The sequence below is a fragment of the Bombus vancouverensis genome, chromosome 6, assembly GCF_051014615.1.
Source record: "Bombus vancouverensis nearcticus chromosome 6, iyBomVanc1_principal, whole genome shotgun sequence".
NCBI lineage: Eukaryota > Metazoa > Arthropoda > Insecta > Hymenoptera > Apidae > Bombus > Bombus vancouverensis.
Genome location: NC_134916.1, coordinates 5,142,699 through 5,159,378, shown reverse-complemented (window position 1 = coordinate 5,159,378; position 16,680 = coordinate 5,142,699). Strand labels below are relative to the sequence as shown.

General features: G+C 29.6%; 5 protein-coding genes across 7 annotated transcripts in view; 2 read left to right on the top strand and 3 right to left on the bottom strand.

Annotated features, from left to right (window-relative positions):
• LOC117160228 (uncharacterized) overlaps nt 1-882 on the bottom strand; it is a 306,993-nt gene extending 306,111 nt beyond the window's left edge. The window contains exon 1 of the mRNA XM_076619153.1: nt 806-882. The gene's annotated coding sequence lies outside the window, so the exon portion shown is untranslated. The remainder of the gene's footprint in view (nt 1-805) is intronic.
• Nucleotides 883-6,678: 5,796 nt separating this feature from the next.
• On the top strand, nt 6,679-8,960 carry TfIIA-S (general transcription factor IIA subunit 2). The gene is made up of 4 exons (XM_033340908.2): nt 6,679-7,096; nt 7,262-7,366; nt 7,439-7,568; nt 7,711-8,960. Exons 1-4 carry the CDS (start codon nt 7,025-7,027, stop codon nt 7,740-7,742), a joined length of 339 nt encoding a protein of 112 aa, XP_033196799.1. The 5' UTR covers nt 6,679-7,024; the 3' UTR covers nt 7,743-8,960.
• Nucleotides 8,317-10,638, bottom strand: S2P (membrane-bound transcription factor site-2 protease). Its single transcript, XM_033340907.2, has 6 exons — nt 10,391-10,638; nt 9,949-10,227; nt 9,489-9,839; nt 9,159-9,317; nt 8,779-9,036; nt 8,317-8,685 (listed from the first exon to the last, which is right to left on the bottom strand). Exons 1-6 carry the CDS (start codon nt 10,463-10,465, stop codon nt 8,317-8,319), a joined length of 1,491 nt encoding a protein of 496 aa, XP_033196798.1. The 5' UTR covers nt 10,466-10,638.
• Nucleotides 10,639-10,989: 351 nt separating this feature from the next.
• On the top strand, nt 10,990-14,187 carry LOC117160260 (8-oxo-dGDP phosphatase NUDT18). 2 transcript variants are annotated; one of them, XM_076619117.1, is made up of 5 exons: nt 10,990-11,287; nt 11,557-12,088; nt 12,687-12,792; nt 12,863-13,115; nt 13,206-14,187. In XM_076619117.1, exons 1-4 carry the CDS (start codon nt 11,185-11,187, stop codon nt 13,100-13,102), a joined length of 981 nt encoding a protein of 326 aa, XP_076475232.1. In that variant the 5' UTR covers nt 10,990-11,184; the 3' UTR covers nt 13,103-13,115; nt 13,206-14,187. The 2 variants fall into 2 exon arrangements, with proteins under 2 accessions (XP_076475232.1, XP_076475231.1); XM_076619116.1 differs by having other exon boundaries at nt 10,992-11,287; nt 12,863-13,138; nt 13,206-14,183.
• Nucleotides 14,188-14,321: 134 nt separating this feature from the next.
• Nucleotides 14,322-16,676, bottom strand: LOC117160259 (uncharacterized). Of its 2 annotated transcripts, none has more exons than XM_033340904.2 (3): nt 16,470-16,676; nt 15,897-16,121; nt 14,322-15,793 (listed from the first exon to the last, which is right to left on the bottom strand). In XM_033340904.2, the coding sequence occupies exons 2-3, from the start codon at nt 16,119-16,121 to the stop codon at nt 14,882-14,884; spliced, it is 1,137 nt and encodes a 378-aa protein (XP_033196795.1). In that variant the 5' UTR covers nt 16,470-16,676; the 3' UTR covers nt 14,322-14,881. The 2 variants fall into 2 exon arrangements, with proteins under 2 accessions (XP_033196795.1, XP_033196794.1); XM_033340903.2 differs by having other exon boundaries at nt 14,323-15,793; nt 16,362-16,676.
• Nucleotides 16,677-16,680: the final 4 nt, after the last annotated feature.

Below are 16,680 nucleotides of genomic sequence, written 5' to 3'. Positions count from 1 at the left end.
TTTCTCTTTTTCTCTGCCTTTCTCTGTTCGTGCATAAATGGACCGAACTTCGTGGAAAGCGGCTAAACCTCGTGTTAAGCACCGATTCAAAAACTCGACGACGAGGCAGCTTAATATTCGTATCTGCACTTTTTATGTGAACACTTAAAAATCATTTCGCAATTTCTTTGATTGCGAACCGCTGGTACACGTTGTCGACGTGTATGACCAGTATAATTCCCTGAATTCATAATGTTGCCACCTCGTAAAGCGAGCAATATAGATTTTGCTCTCAGGCAGTAGGTCGCGTTGAATCAAACATTAGTACAACTATGTATGACAGTGATTTATCAGACGCGCAAGTACATCAGTAAGACGTTTGATGAACGTAAATTTTTCACGCATACTGCAATATTAACGCGTTCACGAATAGAGACTAGTTCGTATTATGGACGTTAATGTGATATTATAGACACGTAATACGGTGGTCGTAAACGTATTACCATATCGTATAATGAACGAAATGCAATCAAATGAAAGCTGACGCGAAACGCGAAAACCTTTCTCCGCAACCTATTAAAACTTCGCACGGGAAACTAATCGATTTGAATTAAACTTAATGCTCCTGAGAATCCCTTCCTGTTAACCATGAAACATTTACATGTAAACACTGAAGTCGAACTTTCTTAACTTTTGGGAAATTTTCGAACAAATAAAGAAACTTTTTTGAGACAAACGTTTGCTTAATTCTCAATAACGAAAATTAAAAATTTAGAACTCATACGATTTTAAGCTTTGCGTAACATGCGACAAAATTTGATCCTACCCCAGGAAATCCTAGGAAATAGGAGCAGCTTTCCCAAGTATATCCAACGAATCGAAAAACTGTAAAAAGCGGTGAACCGACACTTTTCACGTCAGAAGATTTTTACGTGTGAATCATAATGCGGCAAATCTCGTAAGTCCAACCAACTGCGTCGGACGAGAAAACGTCTATTGTAGTGTGCATGCCTTAAGCAGCGGCACGCTTCGAGGTGGGTGGAAGGGAGCAGAAAACGGGGTGTGCGCGTGGCCGGACTCGTGACGCCTGCGTCAATCTGCGATTCATTGCCCTGGCAACGGCGACGCTCATCGTCGTGCCTTTTTCTCTTTCCCGCTAAGCTCGATCGCCGTTTCACTTATCTCTTTCGACATACGGATATTCCCATTTTCCTCTTCTACCGACTTCCGTCTCCGTCCCACTAGTCGCACTTCTTTCAACTGCTAGATGCTCCTTATTCTCGTATCACGAGAACAAACCATTGAGGTTTCTGCGACGTAACAAGTGGATATCCTCATTTCCTACACGATCATTTCCCGTGCTTCTACATCTTTCACTGTCTTTACGGATTTCGTTTCTTCTACGAGAACTCGATTCGGAACGTTGTTCGACGTATCGTTTTTCGATAATCGCGCGTATTTGGAGCAATTTTCGACGAATACGAAGCCATCTAGCACGATTTTGATTCAAGGAAAGTCGAGAGATTATTTCAACGATGTTTGTTCGAGACACATCTGCAAATTTAATTTCTGTGCAATTAAGAAAAGCAAACCGCGTTTTGGTATTATTCTTAAACACCGCAAAGTAAGAAGCTACTTCTTTTCTTCTGATGTAGAAAAGAGGAAGAAACGTGCTAATATTTTTCACGCTTTCAACGGAAAATACACATTTTCTCAGTTTGATAAGTTTACGAAAAGTGCCACGAATTATTTATAGAGAAACGTTACACAATCTTAATACCCCTGTACCTTTCACAATAAAAGTCATTCTCATTAATGCTTTCCTACATAATTAGAATTTAATACCATTTCCAGAGATTTATTACTATCCCGAAAAAGGATAAAATGAAAATCGTTCCGACATTAAAGAACGCAAATAAAACCTACTAAACTACGACTTACAAAGAACACGTATATTTCCTGGTGCACCCCTATACTGTCGGGTAAGTGATGCGTAACGGAAAGAAAAGGAGTTTTCCAAGTCTGTCGACTTAAGGCTCGAATCATGTTACCATTTTATCGACGAAAAGACGAGACTTGCTGGTGAAAAACATAACTTCCACTTTGAATGGTATGCCTTAAATGGTACATTCCTGTAACTAAAGAAATTTCTAGAACGTTCCTAAGTATACACCGTACTGCTATGTACCAAGATTTCGTCCTGAGTAGAATATCTACACCTAATGTAGCATCTCAGGAAAACTTCTTTCGAAGAATCGATTTAAGTACTCTTGCTGCTCGCAGTGCTCGCGATGGACTTACCTAAATCTGTATCTAGGAAGACCCAGTTTCATTAGATTCGCAAAAGAAGAAAATCTTTCTAAATAGTCGCTCCCTCTTTTATTATATCCAGCACTTTCCACTTCCATCGATTGAATAACGAAGTCCCTTCCCTGCCGTTCCCTTTATCGCAGATAAAGTTCTCTGTCATAATAACTTTGACGTCTTTAAATGGTACGTATATCCGTAATAAATTGTTCTTGCAAACTTTCTAGATGGCAAGCTACATAAATAGTCTCGTGGAATCTCCCCCGTACCGTGCGTTTCCTACAACCCACCTTTGCCCCGAACCAACCTCAACCCCTCTTCGAGACGTCGCTATACTACTCTTAAAGATGCTTTTCATTGCACTCCTACACAGTGGAATCCGATCGATGCGAGTGTCCCGTTCTTTCGCGGGTAACTTGCTCCGTTCAATGTCCTCCTCCAACAAACTGGACCTCGAATCCTACTATACGCATCTTCCATTGTGTATTTCGCGACTTTATCTTTTTCGTTCTCACTATCCCTTAAAATCTCTATCTCTTTCCGCATCTGCTTTTTCTCCGCTGTCCCATTCTTCACGGGCGGATACGAACTTTGATAGTAACCCTTGGAGAAGGGTGGCTAGCTGGATATGTATGCTTGTTCCACCAGTTCTCATGACTTGCAGTTTCGTTTCCTCTTTCAAAAATCTTACCACGGGAAGAGTTGTTGATTTGCCTTTATTGGTTTCTCCTAACCTTGTTGTCGCGAAAATCCCTACAGTTTCATTCCTTGTACCTCTGCGGCCCTGTTAGCTACGTTTTAGTCTTCTTGCCTAATTCATTTCTTTACCTCCATTGTTACCACTCGTTACGGTTTACATCGACTTAATTGACTCCTGCTTTGCTTCAGGCCAAGGGACGTCGACGAGATCGTAAATGTGAGCACGAATATGTGTGTGTGTGCTTGTGCGTGCATTTACATAGAAGACTGATTGGTACGTGTGGTTGATTTATTTGAATATCGAAGATCAACGATTTGAATCGCTGAGAAATTCAATCGATGCAATATATTCAGAAAAATATAAACGATGAGTATTCACAAAGAACATTTAAATAATAATAAGATATTGCTGACGATTCTATCAAGTTCGAGTACTTCTTTCGCACCTTTCATCGACACCTTCAAAAAGGTTTGAAAAGCAACGACGATTAAATATTTTCATCTTTGATTGAATTGAAAATACAGTCGAAGGATCATTTGAATTTTACGCCATGTTTTCGAGTACTACAGTGATAATAAATCTGAATCTATTACATAGGGTGGATACAATTTTCGTAAGCTAAATTCACAGAAATGTCTATTCATTCCTGGTTCGAGACTTCGTACCTCTTCCGATTTACCGAGAAAAGTTTTGCATGCGCACTGAAGTTTTCATCCGCAATTACTTGGACATCTAAACTTGCCAAATACTGTAATAAGACTTTCTCTCATACGTCCCATCTGTTTAACCGAATTAATGAAGTGAACTTACTCTTATTAAATACTGCTTTTGATATTATGCTATTAATCGACTGAGAATAAAAAGGGATTGAATATATTTTGGTAATATTAAATTTCATTGCATCTGTTATTTTTTGATCTCTTATCTTAATTCGATATATCGAATTATTCATTGTATATCTTTTTATAACAAAACCATTTCAATGCACAGGATAAAAATAATTATAACAATAAACCATATGTTTATATGTATTTAGTAAACACTAATAATATCAATATTTGTACGTATAGTATATAAATATTATTGTAATTTGACGAAAAGCTAGAGATATAGGAAGTAAATACTCGTATATGAAGTAAGTTATCAAAACGAGTTCAAAGAAGCTTTAAACCGATAGCTTGCAATTTCGAACCAATCATTATTCTCGTAATTTACCAATTTTTAAAGATACAAGCAATCATGAACAAAAGGAATCCGATTTTAAATCGTTGATGCACACAGTTATTACTATCAGAAAATATACTAGTCGAAATTCTAATTGCCTTACTGAAATCGCTTAATGGCATAACAAAAGAAATAACGCAGCTATAAAGAAATATCAACATTGATAAATGGAGTCACCAATATGCAGTAGTCGTAATAGTCAGTGTTTAACTGCAAAATGTGCCAAAATACCACTGTACTCTGTTTCCAACAACGTCACAGTGAAATGATCTAAAGCTCAACACTAGAGTTTTGAAGACAACTCATATAAATGAATAGAAACACGGAAATTTTAAAATTCTTTAAGTTGCAAAAATACAACTATTCTTACTATAATATCGAAATTATGAAAATCATAGAAAAATCTATCTAATAAAGGGTACACGATACAGAGTCAATTCATTTCTTTATGTATAGAGATGCTTTCAAAACATGAATATCGCATTTGTCCTCATCCAAATGATACAATTTTATTATAACGTAGTAAAAATATTAATCTATATTTGTTGCACAACAATTTTAACGTGATGAAAGTATTAAATAATTCCACCAATTGTACTTTATCAGAAAGGCAATTAAAAGGAATATGTTCACAGTCTTCAATGGCTATTATTAAAAATTTTTAATGGGAACGAAAACGGAATTATACGGTTTCAGAACCATTTTGTAAATATTGTGATGATAATGTATTAATTATTGAACAACGATCAGTTTGGTATACATGGTAAAAATTAATGCCAAAAGTAGTAGACATCATATAAGAAACATGTACGTTCAATGCTTTTTTACGAATTTGAATAACCTAAATGTAAATTCCCAGAATTTTAACTCACCAAACCCTATATGTAGATATAAGAAAAAAGAAACTTACCAAAATAGAATTTCATCTGAAGAACATCAATTTATTCTTGCATTTGATTCGTGAGATACATTTGTTACTTAGCGCCTGAAATTTTAGTGCATGAATCGATATTTTATCTCGTATCTCGTTATAGCAACTTAATACTCTTTATATTTAAAATTTGAGTTCCCATCGTAAATTAACTTTGCCAACGTACCATGTGCGAGTCGATAATCTTTTTGATATTACTTCCTCTGCTGCTCCGTTAAATTCCAGGCTTGATTATTAAATGATTACCTATGGACGTCATGATGAATACAAGATTAATAAGCATTCTCAATTAACTGAACGCTCCGAAATGATACCTGATTTTTAAGTTTCTAAAATTCCAATATGTAGTACCTTTACATCTAAATTATACAATCGCGAAAAGCATTCGCTTTAAACGTTTGACTATTCTTCGTTCCCTATTTTGCTCACGAAAGTCTATACGTTACGTTAATTGATATGTCACTACCGACATGTGCGCGAACGTTATAACTCGTGTTCCACAGAAGATTTAAAATTACTCTCTAAATTTTGATTTGTCTGCGCAGAAAATGGTGGGGAAGTACGATGGAAGTAGCACTGTGTTGCACCACGTGTCTGCTTGGAAAGTTCGCAGGATAACCGATGACAGGCCACGTTGGTGTTACAGTTACCTACCGTATTGACCATATTCAGATAGCGCTATCAAACATTCACAAGGTATACGTGTTGCATACGCGACTGGAAGACAATCTTTGCTTTACACGATACATTAGCTTTCTGTTCTCGGTAGAAATGTTACTCTTGGCATTTTATCATTACTTTGCATTCTATAAACGAAAGCTTTCAAAATTAAACAGTATTTAGTACATACATAGTTACATGTATAATCTTTACCGTAAATAAATAAATACTTCGCAAGTATGTATCAGGAAACATTTTAAAGTTGAACAAAAATAAAATACATTTGTTAATTTGTATTAGTTATTGATATAAGATTATGTTTATTTAATATAGTCCTGTATTATGTGTAGAACTTTCATTTACCGCGCAGTGATTTCATATGTATGCATATACGCTTGCCTTCATTTTTAGAATAGTTCACATAGTCGTATACGAAACCACTTAATCAGATTCATCAAAAATTCATCAAAATACTTTTCAAAATTGTAGTATTATATATAACAGCAATTAAAATTCACAATAAATTTTTTGAGAAAATGAATAATTTCTACTTTCAAATGATCGGATACAAATGATAATTAATGATATTTTGCATTTCTTCTCAATATTTTAAAATTTTATTATAATAATAAATAAAAAAATCACACACTTTTTTAAATAAATAAATTTTCAATATAGGTTTGATAAATATCAGATATATATGTAGCGTGAAAAAATATAGTATACGATCTTGAATTTGAATCTGCCGCTCTTGGCAATATCATTTTCTACTATACGGTTTCATTTATACAAATAAGTACTGCACGGCAGGATTTTATCTAACAATCAGAGATACAAAGATAGAGTACGCGAATCATATATATATATATAACCATATAAGTGGATGAGATATCGGAATAAAAAGAAAACGGTGCATAGAGATGTCTTTTGTCTAATCGGGCATGGCATAAACGCCGGTCGTTGATTAATGTTATAATTACACATTTATTATACGAATGTGCATGCGTTATTAGACAAGGACATAAGAAGTCTCTATGCAGCGTTCTCTTTCTATTCCTATATCGCTTGTTCAGCTCGGTCACGCACTCTATCTTTATGTCTCTATACTAACAACACAGTTAATCAACAAATACTGTTTCCTATTTTCATTACGCATAAAGATTACTTTTGCATTAAAAGACCTCTATTTGCTTTAATATTGTGCATATTATACATTAAGGACAATGTCTTATCAATTATATCGAAACACAACATTAGGTAATACGTTACAAGAAAGCCTCGATGAGCTCATTCAGGTATGTTCACAAAAATATGTAATATTGCGGTTAATGTTATCGATAAACCAATTTTACTTCTGTCATCATGCAAACTATAGAAAATAAACATTAATATGATACACCTCAAATGAAAAATGTATAATCTATGATATTCATTTTATGTAATAACATAATATGTTATAGTATGGGCAAATCACACCTCAGTTAGCAATTAAAGTACTATTACAATTTGATAAGGCAATAAATCAAGCACTTGCAGCCAGAGTTAAGTCACGACTTATATTTAAGGTAACTAATGTTGATATTTGATATTAATTTAAATAACATTGATTATAACTATCATTTCTTTAAAATTTTTAGGCTGGTAAATTAAACACTTACAGATTTTGTGACAATGTATGGACTTTTATGCTTAATGATGTTGAATTTCGTGAGGTTCAAGAAATTGCAATAGTAGATAAAGTTAAAATTGTTGCATGCGATGGAAAAAGTATGTAATCCTTTATTTACTTTTTTAACTATTTAATTAACTATTTGTAATATTTCTATATTCTAAAAAAAATATTGAAAACAAAAATAATGTTAGTAATTCTTACATTACTACAAACATTATAATTTTTGTACTATTACAGCACTGGATGGAGATGCAGCAGCAAAACGATAATATCTCTTTCTTATACAACTAAATATATCATTATTATTATATTATACTAATTATAAAGAAATTTCATTATATAATATATTATAATTTTATAATAATTCAAATAATAGATAGTAAACAAAACAAATTATATATATATATTTAATATAGGTATAGAATTTTCATTTATTTTTGAATGACAGTTAAATTTTGTTACACAACAACTAAAATCATAACACCACATTGAAAGTAGGAATAATAAATTGTAGCTGCCTTTTTTGTCATATCAGAACATAGCAATAGCTTTATTTTTATATTGTACTTCAATATAACTATCTAATCTACTTAGATTTTACATATTATATTTACTAATAATTTATTTCCAAAAAATATAGAAATATATAATATAATCTTCCTATGTGGTCCAATCTCTTGTTCCAAAGATGTAAATAATTTTTCAAACGAGACTGCAAGATTTATTAAGATATTTAAATAAGCGATACAAAGTGCCATTAAACTTATATAGAAATGTAATTCATAATAATGTACTTGGTATTCTAAATAGAAATTTCAAATATTAACAACATTCTTTTACTACTTATAATAATTTATTCATAAGTAGATACAATAAATTTATAGTAAGAAATAATGTACCTATACTTGTTATCGTTAATATAATGGTTTGTCTAACATTTTTATTGTGGGGCGTAAAATTTAATAAATAAAGTATAAGTATATTTATAATATATTGTCCATCCAGAAAGAAACAAGGCACAATATTAATAATTGCTAATCCCGCAGAAAATATTGTAATATATTTGCAAAGAAGTGTCAAAGCTTCTGGTAATTTAGGATTTAAGAATGAATATTTCGGTATCCAATCAGATACATCAACAGTTCGATAGATATCTGCTGGGTGTCCAAAAAATAATACATCCTTTCCCTGTCTCCTTTTTATTTGAACAACCTGTGATAGAAAGGGAAACCAGTTTGTTAAATACTTTAAATGTTATTAATTGTTACGTGATTAATATCTAAATGTTTGTTTTTAAATATATACCTTGGTAACATTATCAAGGGAAGGTCTTAAACAATGAGTATCATGAAATACACATTCATGACTAGCATGACAAAAATTTTGAGACTGATTAATCATAGTTCTGGCTGGAAGGCAAGAATGAGGAGGTAAATGTAAAGGAGCTGCTTGTGGTCCCTCAATGTACTCAAAGCATAAACTTCCTGTAATTTCACTATCTGATGTACAACAGTTTATAGCACCATTAGTTTTTTGTTTTGATGGAACGGACTCATCATATTCCTAAATTAATTTGCTAATTAGGTTATGAAAATTTATATTATGCACAAAGATACTACCATTACTTGTTAAAAAAAAAGAGTCATATTAACTAATGTAAGAAAATTATACAGAAAAAATGTTACCTGAATAAATGATTGTTTAACACAGTATCCAAGAGCTGGTTGATTAACTGTGTTTAATATACAATCGTACCAATCTTCAGTATATTTTACAGGACAGTCATTTATTTCATATATTAAATCCTGTTCAAGAAGTCCAGTTGGACCTAGTACAGGTGAATTCTATAAACGTAAATTTTCATAAAAAAAACTTACCATTCCTAATTCAAAATTGATCATTTGCTATCTATCTCTACTCTAATCAATTTTGTTTTCATATAATTTAAGTAAAACATAAAAATCATTTGACAACCAATGTACTAATATATAAGAATACATTATCAGAAGACTTACAGGTAAAATAGTCTTTACATAAATTCCACTCCCTATTGCATAAAATGGTGCCCAGAACCATGTAGAAAGCAAAAGAATAGTTGCAGCTACTGTAGCAAGTACTATGTTATGCCAGATTCCTGCACAAGTAACTCTTAGTTGATTTTTTAATGGTAATGAACTAAGTTGTTCACTGCTTATATGTACATAAGCTATGGGTATTGTGAAAGCAATTAATATTCCCAAACCAAATAACTGAACATCTTCTCTTGCTGCAGCCAATGCATGTCCTAACTCATGCATAATACTGCAAACTGCTAATGTAATGATATAATATCCAATCTCATTGAAGGGCATATCTATGCCAGGTAACTGTAAAAAATAAAAATGTATCACATATGATTTTATCAACGAAATTACATTTATTAAAGAATTATCATCTCACAATAGTAAATTAAATATTATTCTAAGTTAAAATTACCATGGGTTCTAGTAAAGGTTCAGAATTAGTATTATCAAGAGATGGTCCATTAGACCATATATTGAACGTCATTCTTAAGATTATAATTATAGCAATTGGCAAAATAATGACACTAATAATCACTCCTGCATTAAACCAAGCAGTCCAAAATTTAGAGCGATCCATACCCCATTTAATTATTTTACGATTAAATGCTGTGGTGAACCATTTTATTCGCAATATTTGAACCTCTAAACCAGTATTTTTTAAAAAATATAGGTATGGATAATGTGAACATGTCTGTAAAATAAATGATATTCGTAATTATTATTACTTATAAATTATCAAGAAAAATTATCATTAATATTTTATCTTCACAAAATAAAATTTTTTAAATTATAATTCTAAAATTATATATAAAAATACTTATAATATTTATCTGTATAACATTCGTAAACTGTACCTTAAAAATTGTGTCAAAAAAGAATAATGAGCAATGAATGAGACCTATTGCAATTAATACATTTAAAACTTCCATTTTTCAATACTTTATTTTGAATTTTTATGTAAACACTTTTCATGTTACATCTTACATCATGTATCAAGCTTCCTTTACTATATAGAACCGCATGTCGTACAACTTGTACAGAACTATTTGATTTTCCAAGTTGTAAAGATATAGTAAAATATGACTTTTTAACAGTTGCATTCCCTAGATGATAATAATTATTTTTGTAATTATATTTATATCACTAATGAATTTATATTACATGTAAATTATGTTATGATTGATCTATAATGCAACATAATATAATGTTTTGATAAAAACAGTTATATTTTATAAATTAAATTCAATAAATGTTCATGAACTTTAATATTTTAACATTAAGTTTACAAATTTTTCAAATCATACTCTATAAATTAAAAATAATTTTTATCTCATTTTCGTTCATATCTTATTACATACTGTGTTATTATATTCTAAAAAAACTTTTAAGTATTACATAGGGAATTCGATATAGGAACGATGATAATCCAACCAGATTGAACTGAATAGTGATGACTTAGATACAACTTACAACTACAGCAGGATGCACACGCCTAATTCAATTATGTATGAATTGTATGATCATTATCACTTTCACTTTGTTTATAACCTTATCTATCGTTAAATTAGTAGTAATGATATATGATATCTAAGATATAATTTGAATATTTGTTTTGTGTATATTTTAAAGCAATTGCTGTTATACTGACATGTCGTTATCTATTGAAAAACAAATTGAATTATTATTAGCTGGTCATCCATTAGAAATTGGTGACACGCATGATAGTACCCATGCGGTACAAGATGAAATAGGTAAAGTGAACTTTATGTGTAATTAAATGTTAATGTTTAAGAAATGATACTTCATTGATATATATATGCAATTAGTTAACATTTATTATATACTATTATGAAGCTTATAAATGAATCAAAAAAATATGTTAGAAATTATAACATTTAGTTCTTTTAATTTTTGATATTGTTGATTTCATACATTTGTTCTCTTAGTTTTATTTTATCTTTCATTTCTTATGCAATTATTATTAGTTATTAACAACTTATACAAAAGAAACGTGTCATAGGAGGAAAAGGAACACCTAGTACTTATATACCAATTTGTCAAAAAACTGTAACATACATTGTTGCTGCTGTAGTGATAAATAATCAAGGGGAAGTATTAATGATGCAAGAAGCAAAAGCTACTTGCAGTGGAAAATGGTATTTACCTGCTGGTCGTGTTGAACCTAATGAAAATTTATTAGATGCTGTTAAAAGAGAAGTCTTAGAAGAAACAGGGCTTACATTAGATCCAGAAACATTGATATTAGTAGAATGTGCAACTGGTTCATGGTTCCGATTTGTATTTACTGGCAAAATAACTGGTGGTAAATTAAAAACATTAGAAGAAGCAAATGAAGAATCGTTACAAGCATGCTGGGTGAATAATGTAAATGATCTGTCACTCAGATCACATGATATTATATCTTTGATAGAAAGAGGTAAAACTTATGTCACGAATAAGAATATTCCACAACATCCATATTTAATGCCAATTAGTACACCATTGTCCAAATTATTGTTGCGGCTATCAATCACTTCGAAAAAAAGATCAACGTAAGTTACATACATTTGAAATATGCTTAATTTAAATTTATTTTACATTGAAGTTTCAACTTTATTTGTATAAATATATCAGTGCTTATGCTTGATTCCTCTTTAGTATTTACGCTTGCAGTATAAGGTCACTGGTGATAGTTTTCATAAAAGAACAACAACAATCTGATTATGACTGTGAATATGGATGAAGGCTTAGGTTGGAGTATAGTAGGTACACTTACATGCACATGCACTTGTACATATACATTTATAGCAATAAAATGCTTGCCTTTTTCATTTTAGTTCAAACTCGTACTATTAACAACGTAGATGTTCATAAGTAAATTATGATTAACAATATTTGGAAATGATTATTTTATGATGCATAACATGTGCACAATAATAGTATCAATTGTATTATAAAATTACTAACTATATATATATTTTTTTTTATTTTATTTAACAAACTGCATAAACAATTATTTTGTTTAAGATGTAAATAATGCATATTCGATTGTATAGACTTAAAGTACAAAAATCTTCATAAAATGCCAACATTTTATTCCTTTTATAGTTTTAAATTGATATACAATTATGTATTATATTTTATCAACAGGAATAAATTGCATGTACTTGTATCAGATACCATGCCATTCCATTTACCAATTTGTGAAATTAATCCACATCGCAACCTTCTTTCTACTTTACATAACTTTATGAAGGTAAATATTTCTTAATATCTACCTTTTGATATAGATAATTTTGTATTATAATCTATCATAAATTGTTTAGGAATTATTTGGAAATGGAGTTGCACAGCATAAACCACATGGAATACTTTCCTTAGAATTCAGTGGAGGGCAAGGAGGAGATGGACTTTGTTTAACATTATTAGTATCATTCAAGTTACCTGTGGAAGATGTACCTGCTACAGGAAAATTCATTTGGCATGAGCTACCTGAAAATCTCGCTACAAGTATTACTTACCGCTTACCACGAAACATGACAGTGCCTTTAAATGTTATACGATGATCAGATATTCATAGTTAGTGTACAAGTGAACATTAGGTGTGCATAGTATAATTGCATTTCAAATTTTATGTATGAGAAATTTTATTAATTTTTCTTTTTCTAGAAAATGAGGTAAAAAATTTTTGGACTGGCACGCTCTTAATATTTTGACTATAATTATGCATTCAGTAACTTGCAATTTTACATTTTTACATTGTCAGAACAGAATTATAAAATTTCTTAGTTGAGAAATATAATTGAGAACAAAATAATTAGTGCGCACGTACATTCGCACATAATTCTATATATACGCATATACAAACGAGGTATACTTATCTGATATTAATATCTAACAATTTCTAATTATATTAAAAAATATTTATGTTATATATTTACATTTTTCCTAGTCTGTACCAATGATTTTTTTAACAAGAATGAATATGTAGTATGTAGTATATGTAACTCACATACAAGTCTATAACATAATATCATTAATACTAATTATAAATAAATGACGTGAATGTATTTTATCAGAGAAAAACTGCTAGCATTTCCAGTTGGTACCAAAAATTTTGAGAAAGAAGAGATCTTTTTGCTTCAATTTTAAAACTCATATAGAAATTTTTATAAAAATATTCATAATATAGATAAATGTAGGAAGCTGATATCCTGATAGTAGACATTTATTTTTATATGTTATAGAATATTATAAAGAACAGTTATTTTACGTTCCAAATACAAGTACGTAAAATGTACAAATATAACAAAGTTTGAAAAAATTATTAAACACAAATACAGACATAATACACTAGAATTTATGCATAAACATATTTGACATTGTAAAATAATAGTCACTTAAATGTGCAAAATCTGCATAAAACACATAGGTTAAAATATCGTATATACATATAATACATTATACATATATGTATTATGATACATGTTTATGTAATGTTTGATAGAAAGTCCAAGATAATTTTTAATGTTGTTTACATAACATTTTTTAAAGTTTTCGAAGTATTTATAATTTATATAAATTAAGTAATTTTTTTAGCTTATATAGTATTTATTAACAATGTGCAACTGAAATAAAATATATTAATTATAATTTAATATGTTTAAAGCAATTTCTACATATTTTACTATACATAAATAAATCATGAAGACTGTGTTTTATACAAATTTATACAATATCTTCTTTAAAATGATATGTCAGGAGTATGAGTATACAAATTTAAGACATATATATTACATGAAATTTAAAATCTTTTAATATCACAAAAAGTACATTAACATTTTTATAAAAAAATTTTCAGTTCAAGTATACTTTTGGCTTATTCTATACATAACAGTAGTATAGATCAAATTCATACAGAAAGTATATATCAATATATTTTTTAATATTACATTATTTGGAGTAGAATAAAAAGAGATTTTAAAATACTTAACTGAAATGTTGCTGTAAGTGATAAAATAAACAAAAAGTTTAATTAAAAAATTGTAATTTTTTGATAACTTTACCATATTATATAATAATACAGTTAAATACTTAATATATTATGTGTAATTGCACATATTTTCAATTGTATTTTATATATCAAAGATGCCATGTAGAGAGATTTCACTTTTTACAATATAAAACTTATAATTCCAAAAAAATATATATTTATATATCCATAATTATTGATGCAATTGTTGATCATTAAGAAATTTAAACTCTGATAATACATTTTTACAGCAATTATAATTACAAAATATATTCATAAGTTAAACTATCATTAAAGTATTTATTTAGCATACTTAAGTTGATGTTGGTGTTAATACCCCAACTGCATTTGTTGACTCCTCATCATTACTTTCATTTTTTATAGGAACAATATTATTTTCAATAGGCATCAGTTTGACATTAGTATTTTGAATCATTGATAAATTATTGAACGAATTTATAGATGTAGTGTTATTAAGATTTGCAGTACATAATGCTTGCTTTTCATTATTTTCACATTGATTAATGCTAGTGTTAATATTTACAATATGTTTTTTCATATGAGTCGTTAAATTTCCACTATGATAAAAGTCTTTCCCACAAACCTTACATTGAAATGGTTTAATTCCGGAATGGATTCTTTCATGTATTGATAAATTGCCACTATGCCTAAATTCTTTACCACATACAGCACATTTATATGGCTTTATACCTGAATGAGTTCTTAAATGAGTCGATAAGTTTCCACTATGACTAAACATTTTTCCACATATTTGGCAACCATAAGGTCTTTCACCAGAGTGTGTCCTCATATGGATAGCTAAGTTTCCACTGTGGGTAAAACACTTTTCACACTGATTACATTTATAAGGACGTTCTCCATTATGTGTTCTCATATGTATAAATAAATTACTTTTATGTCCAAACTCTTTGAAGCATATTTCACATTGACATTTAAGTTTTTTTCCTACGTTTGTGTCTGAAGAACCTTTGGGTGGTCTTCCAGGACGATTAGATTTTATGGAAGATATAGGCTCTGAAATTGATACTATTTGACTTGTAAACTTTGCTGCTTGTATACTTTGAGGACATTGTGACTGTTCAGCTTTTTGATTCATGTTTATATGACATTGCTGATTCATTTGATTCAAATTTCCTTCTTGATTAATTTGAAAATTTGTATTATTTTGTACATAATTTTTCATATATGCTAAGGAAGTATTTTCCTAAAATATTTAATATTAGTCAGTTTCTTATTGAAATGTTATATAGGTTTTATGATTTAGAAAATAAATCAATAAAAACATTTATTGAAATTATAAAACTTACTTCAGATTGGAATAAATTATATTGACCATGAATTTCATTTTTTGGATGTATTTCATTTGATAACTGTGCGTGACTCCAAAAATGTGATATCTCATTATATTTATAATCAACATCTTCTTCAATAAATGTTGGATATTTGGAATTATTTGAGGTATTAACTTTATCACCAAAGTTAACATCTTCTATTCCCATACATTCATGTTTTATTTGAACAGGATTAAACATCTACACATATGTATATATTAGAAGATAGTTATAATTAACAATATTCTTGCATTATTTACTGAGATTAAATACTAAAAGCTTGATTAAATTGATTAATTAGTCTATTAAAATAAAATAATGAATGCTGTAATTTTCAAAAGGAGAATGATCTTTAATTTACAAAACTAAAGTTATAAACTTTGTGGAATAAAGACAAATAATGGTTTTAGTGAATTTAAAATTCACGTAAAATACACATACATTTCAGAAAATATATTCTAGAATTAATAGCCACTGCGCTATAATTCGCAATTCTTCATAGTTTGATAAAAAGCTGAATTTTTGAAAGAAACAACATGACAGACATACATTGTCACTTCACCACAGCTATTTATTACATGTACATATGTGTAAAGAAGCAATTATTTATATTACACTCCTCTCTGTTTATACACATTTCTTAGAATATCATCTACTACATTAAGTAATTATGGTGTTCTCTTATTAAATATATTAGAGAATTCAATTTGTTCCATAAAATATATAAATTTTTATATCGTGAAACAGTGCCATCTAGGAG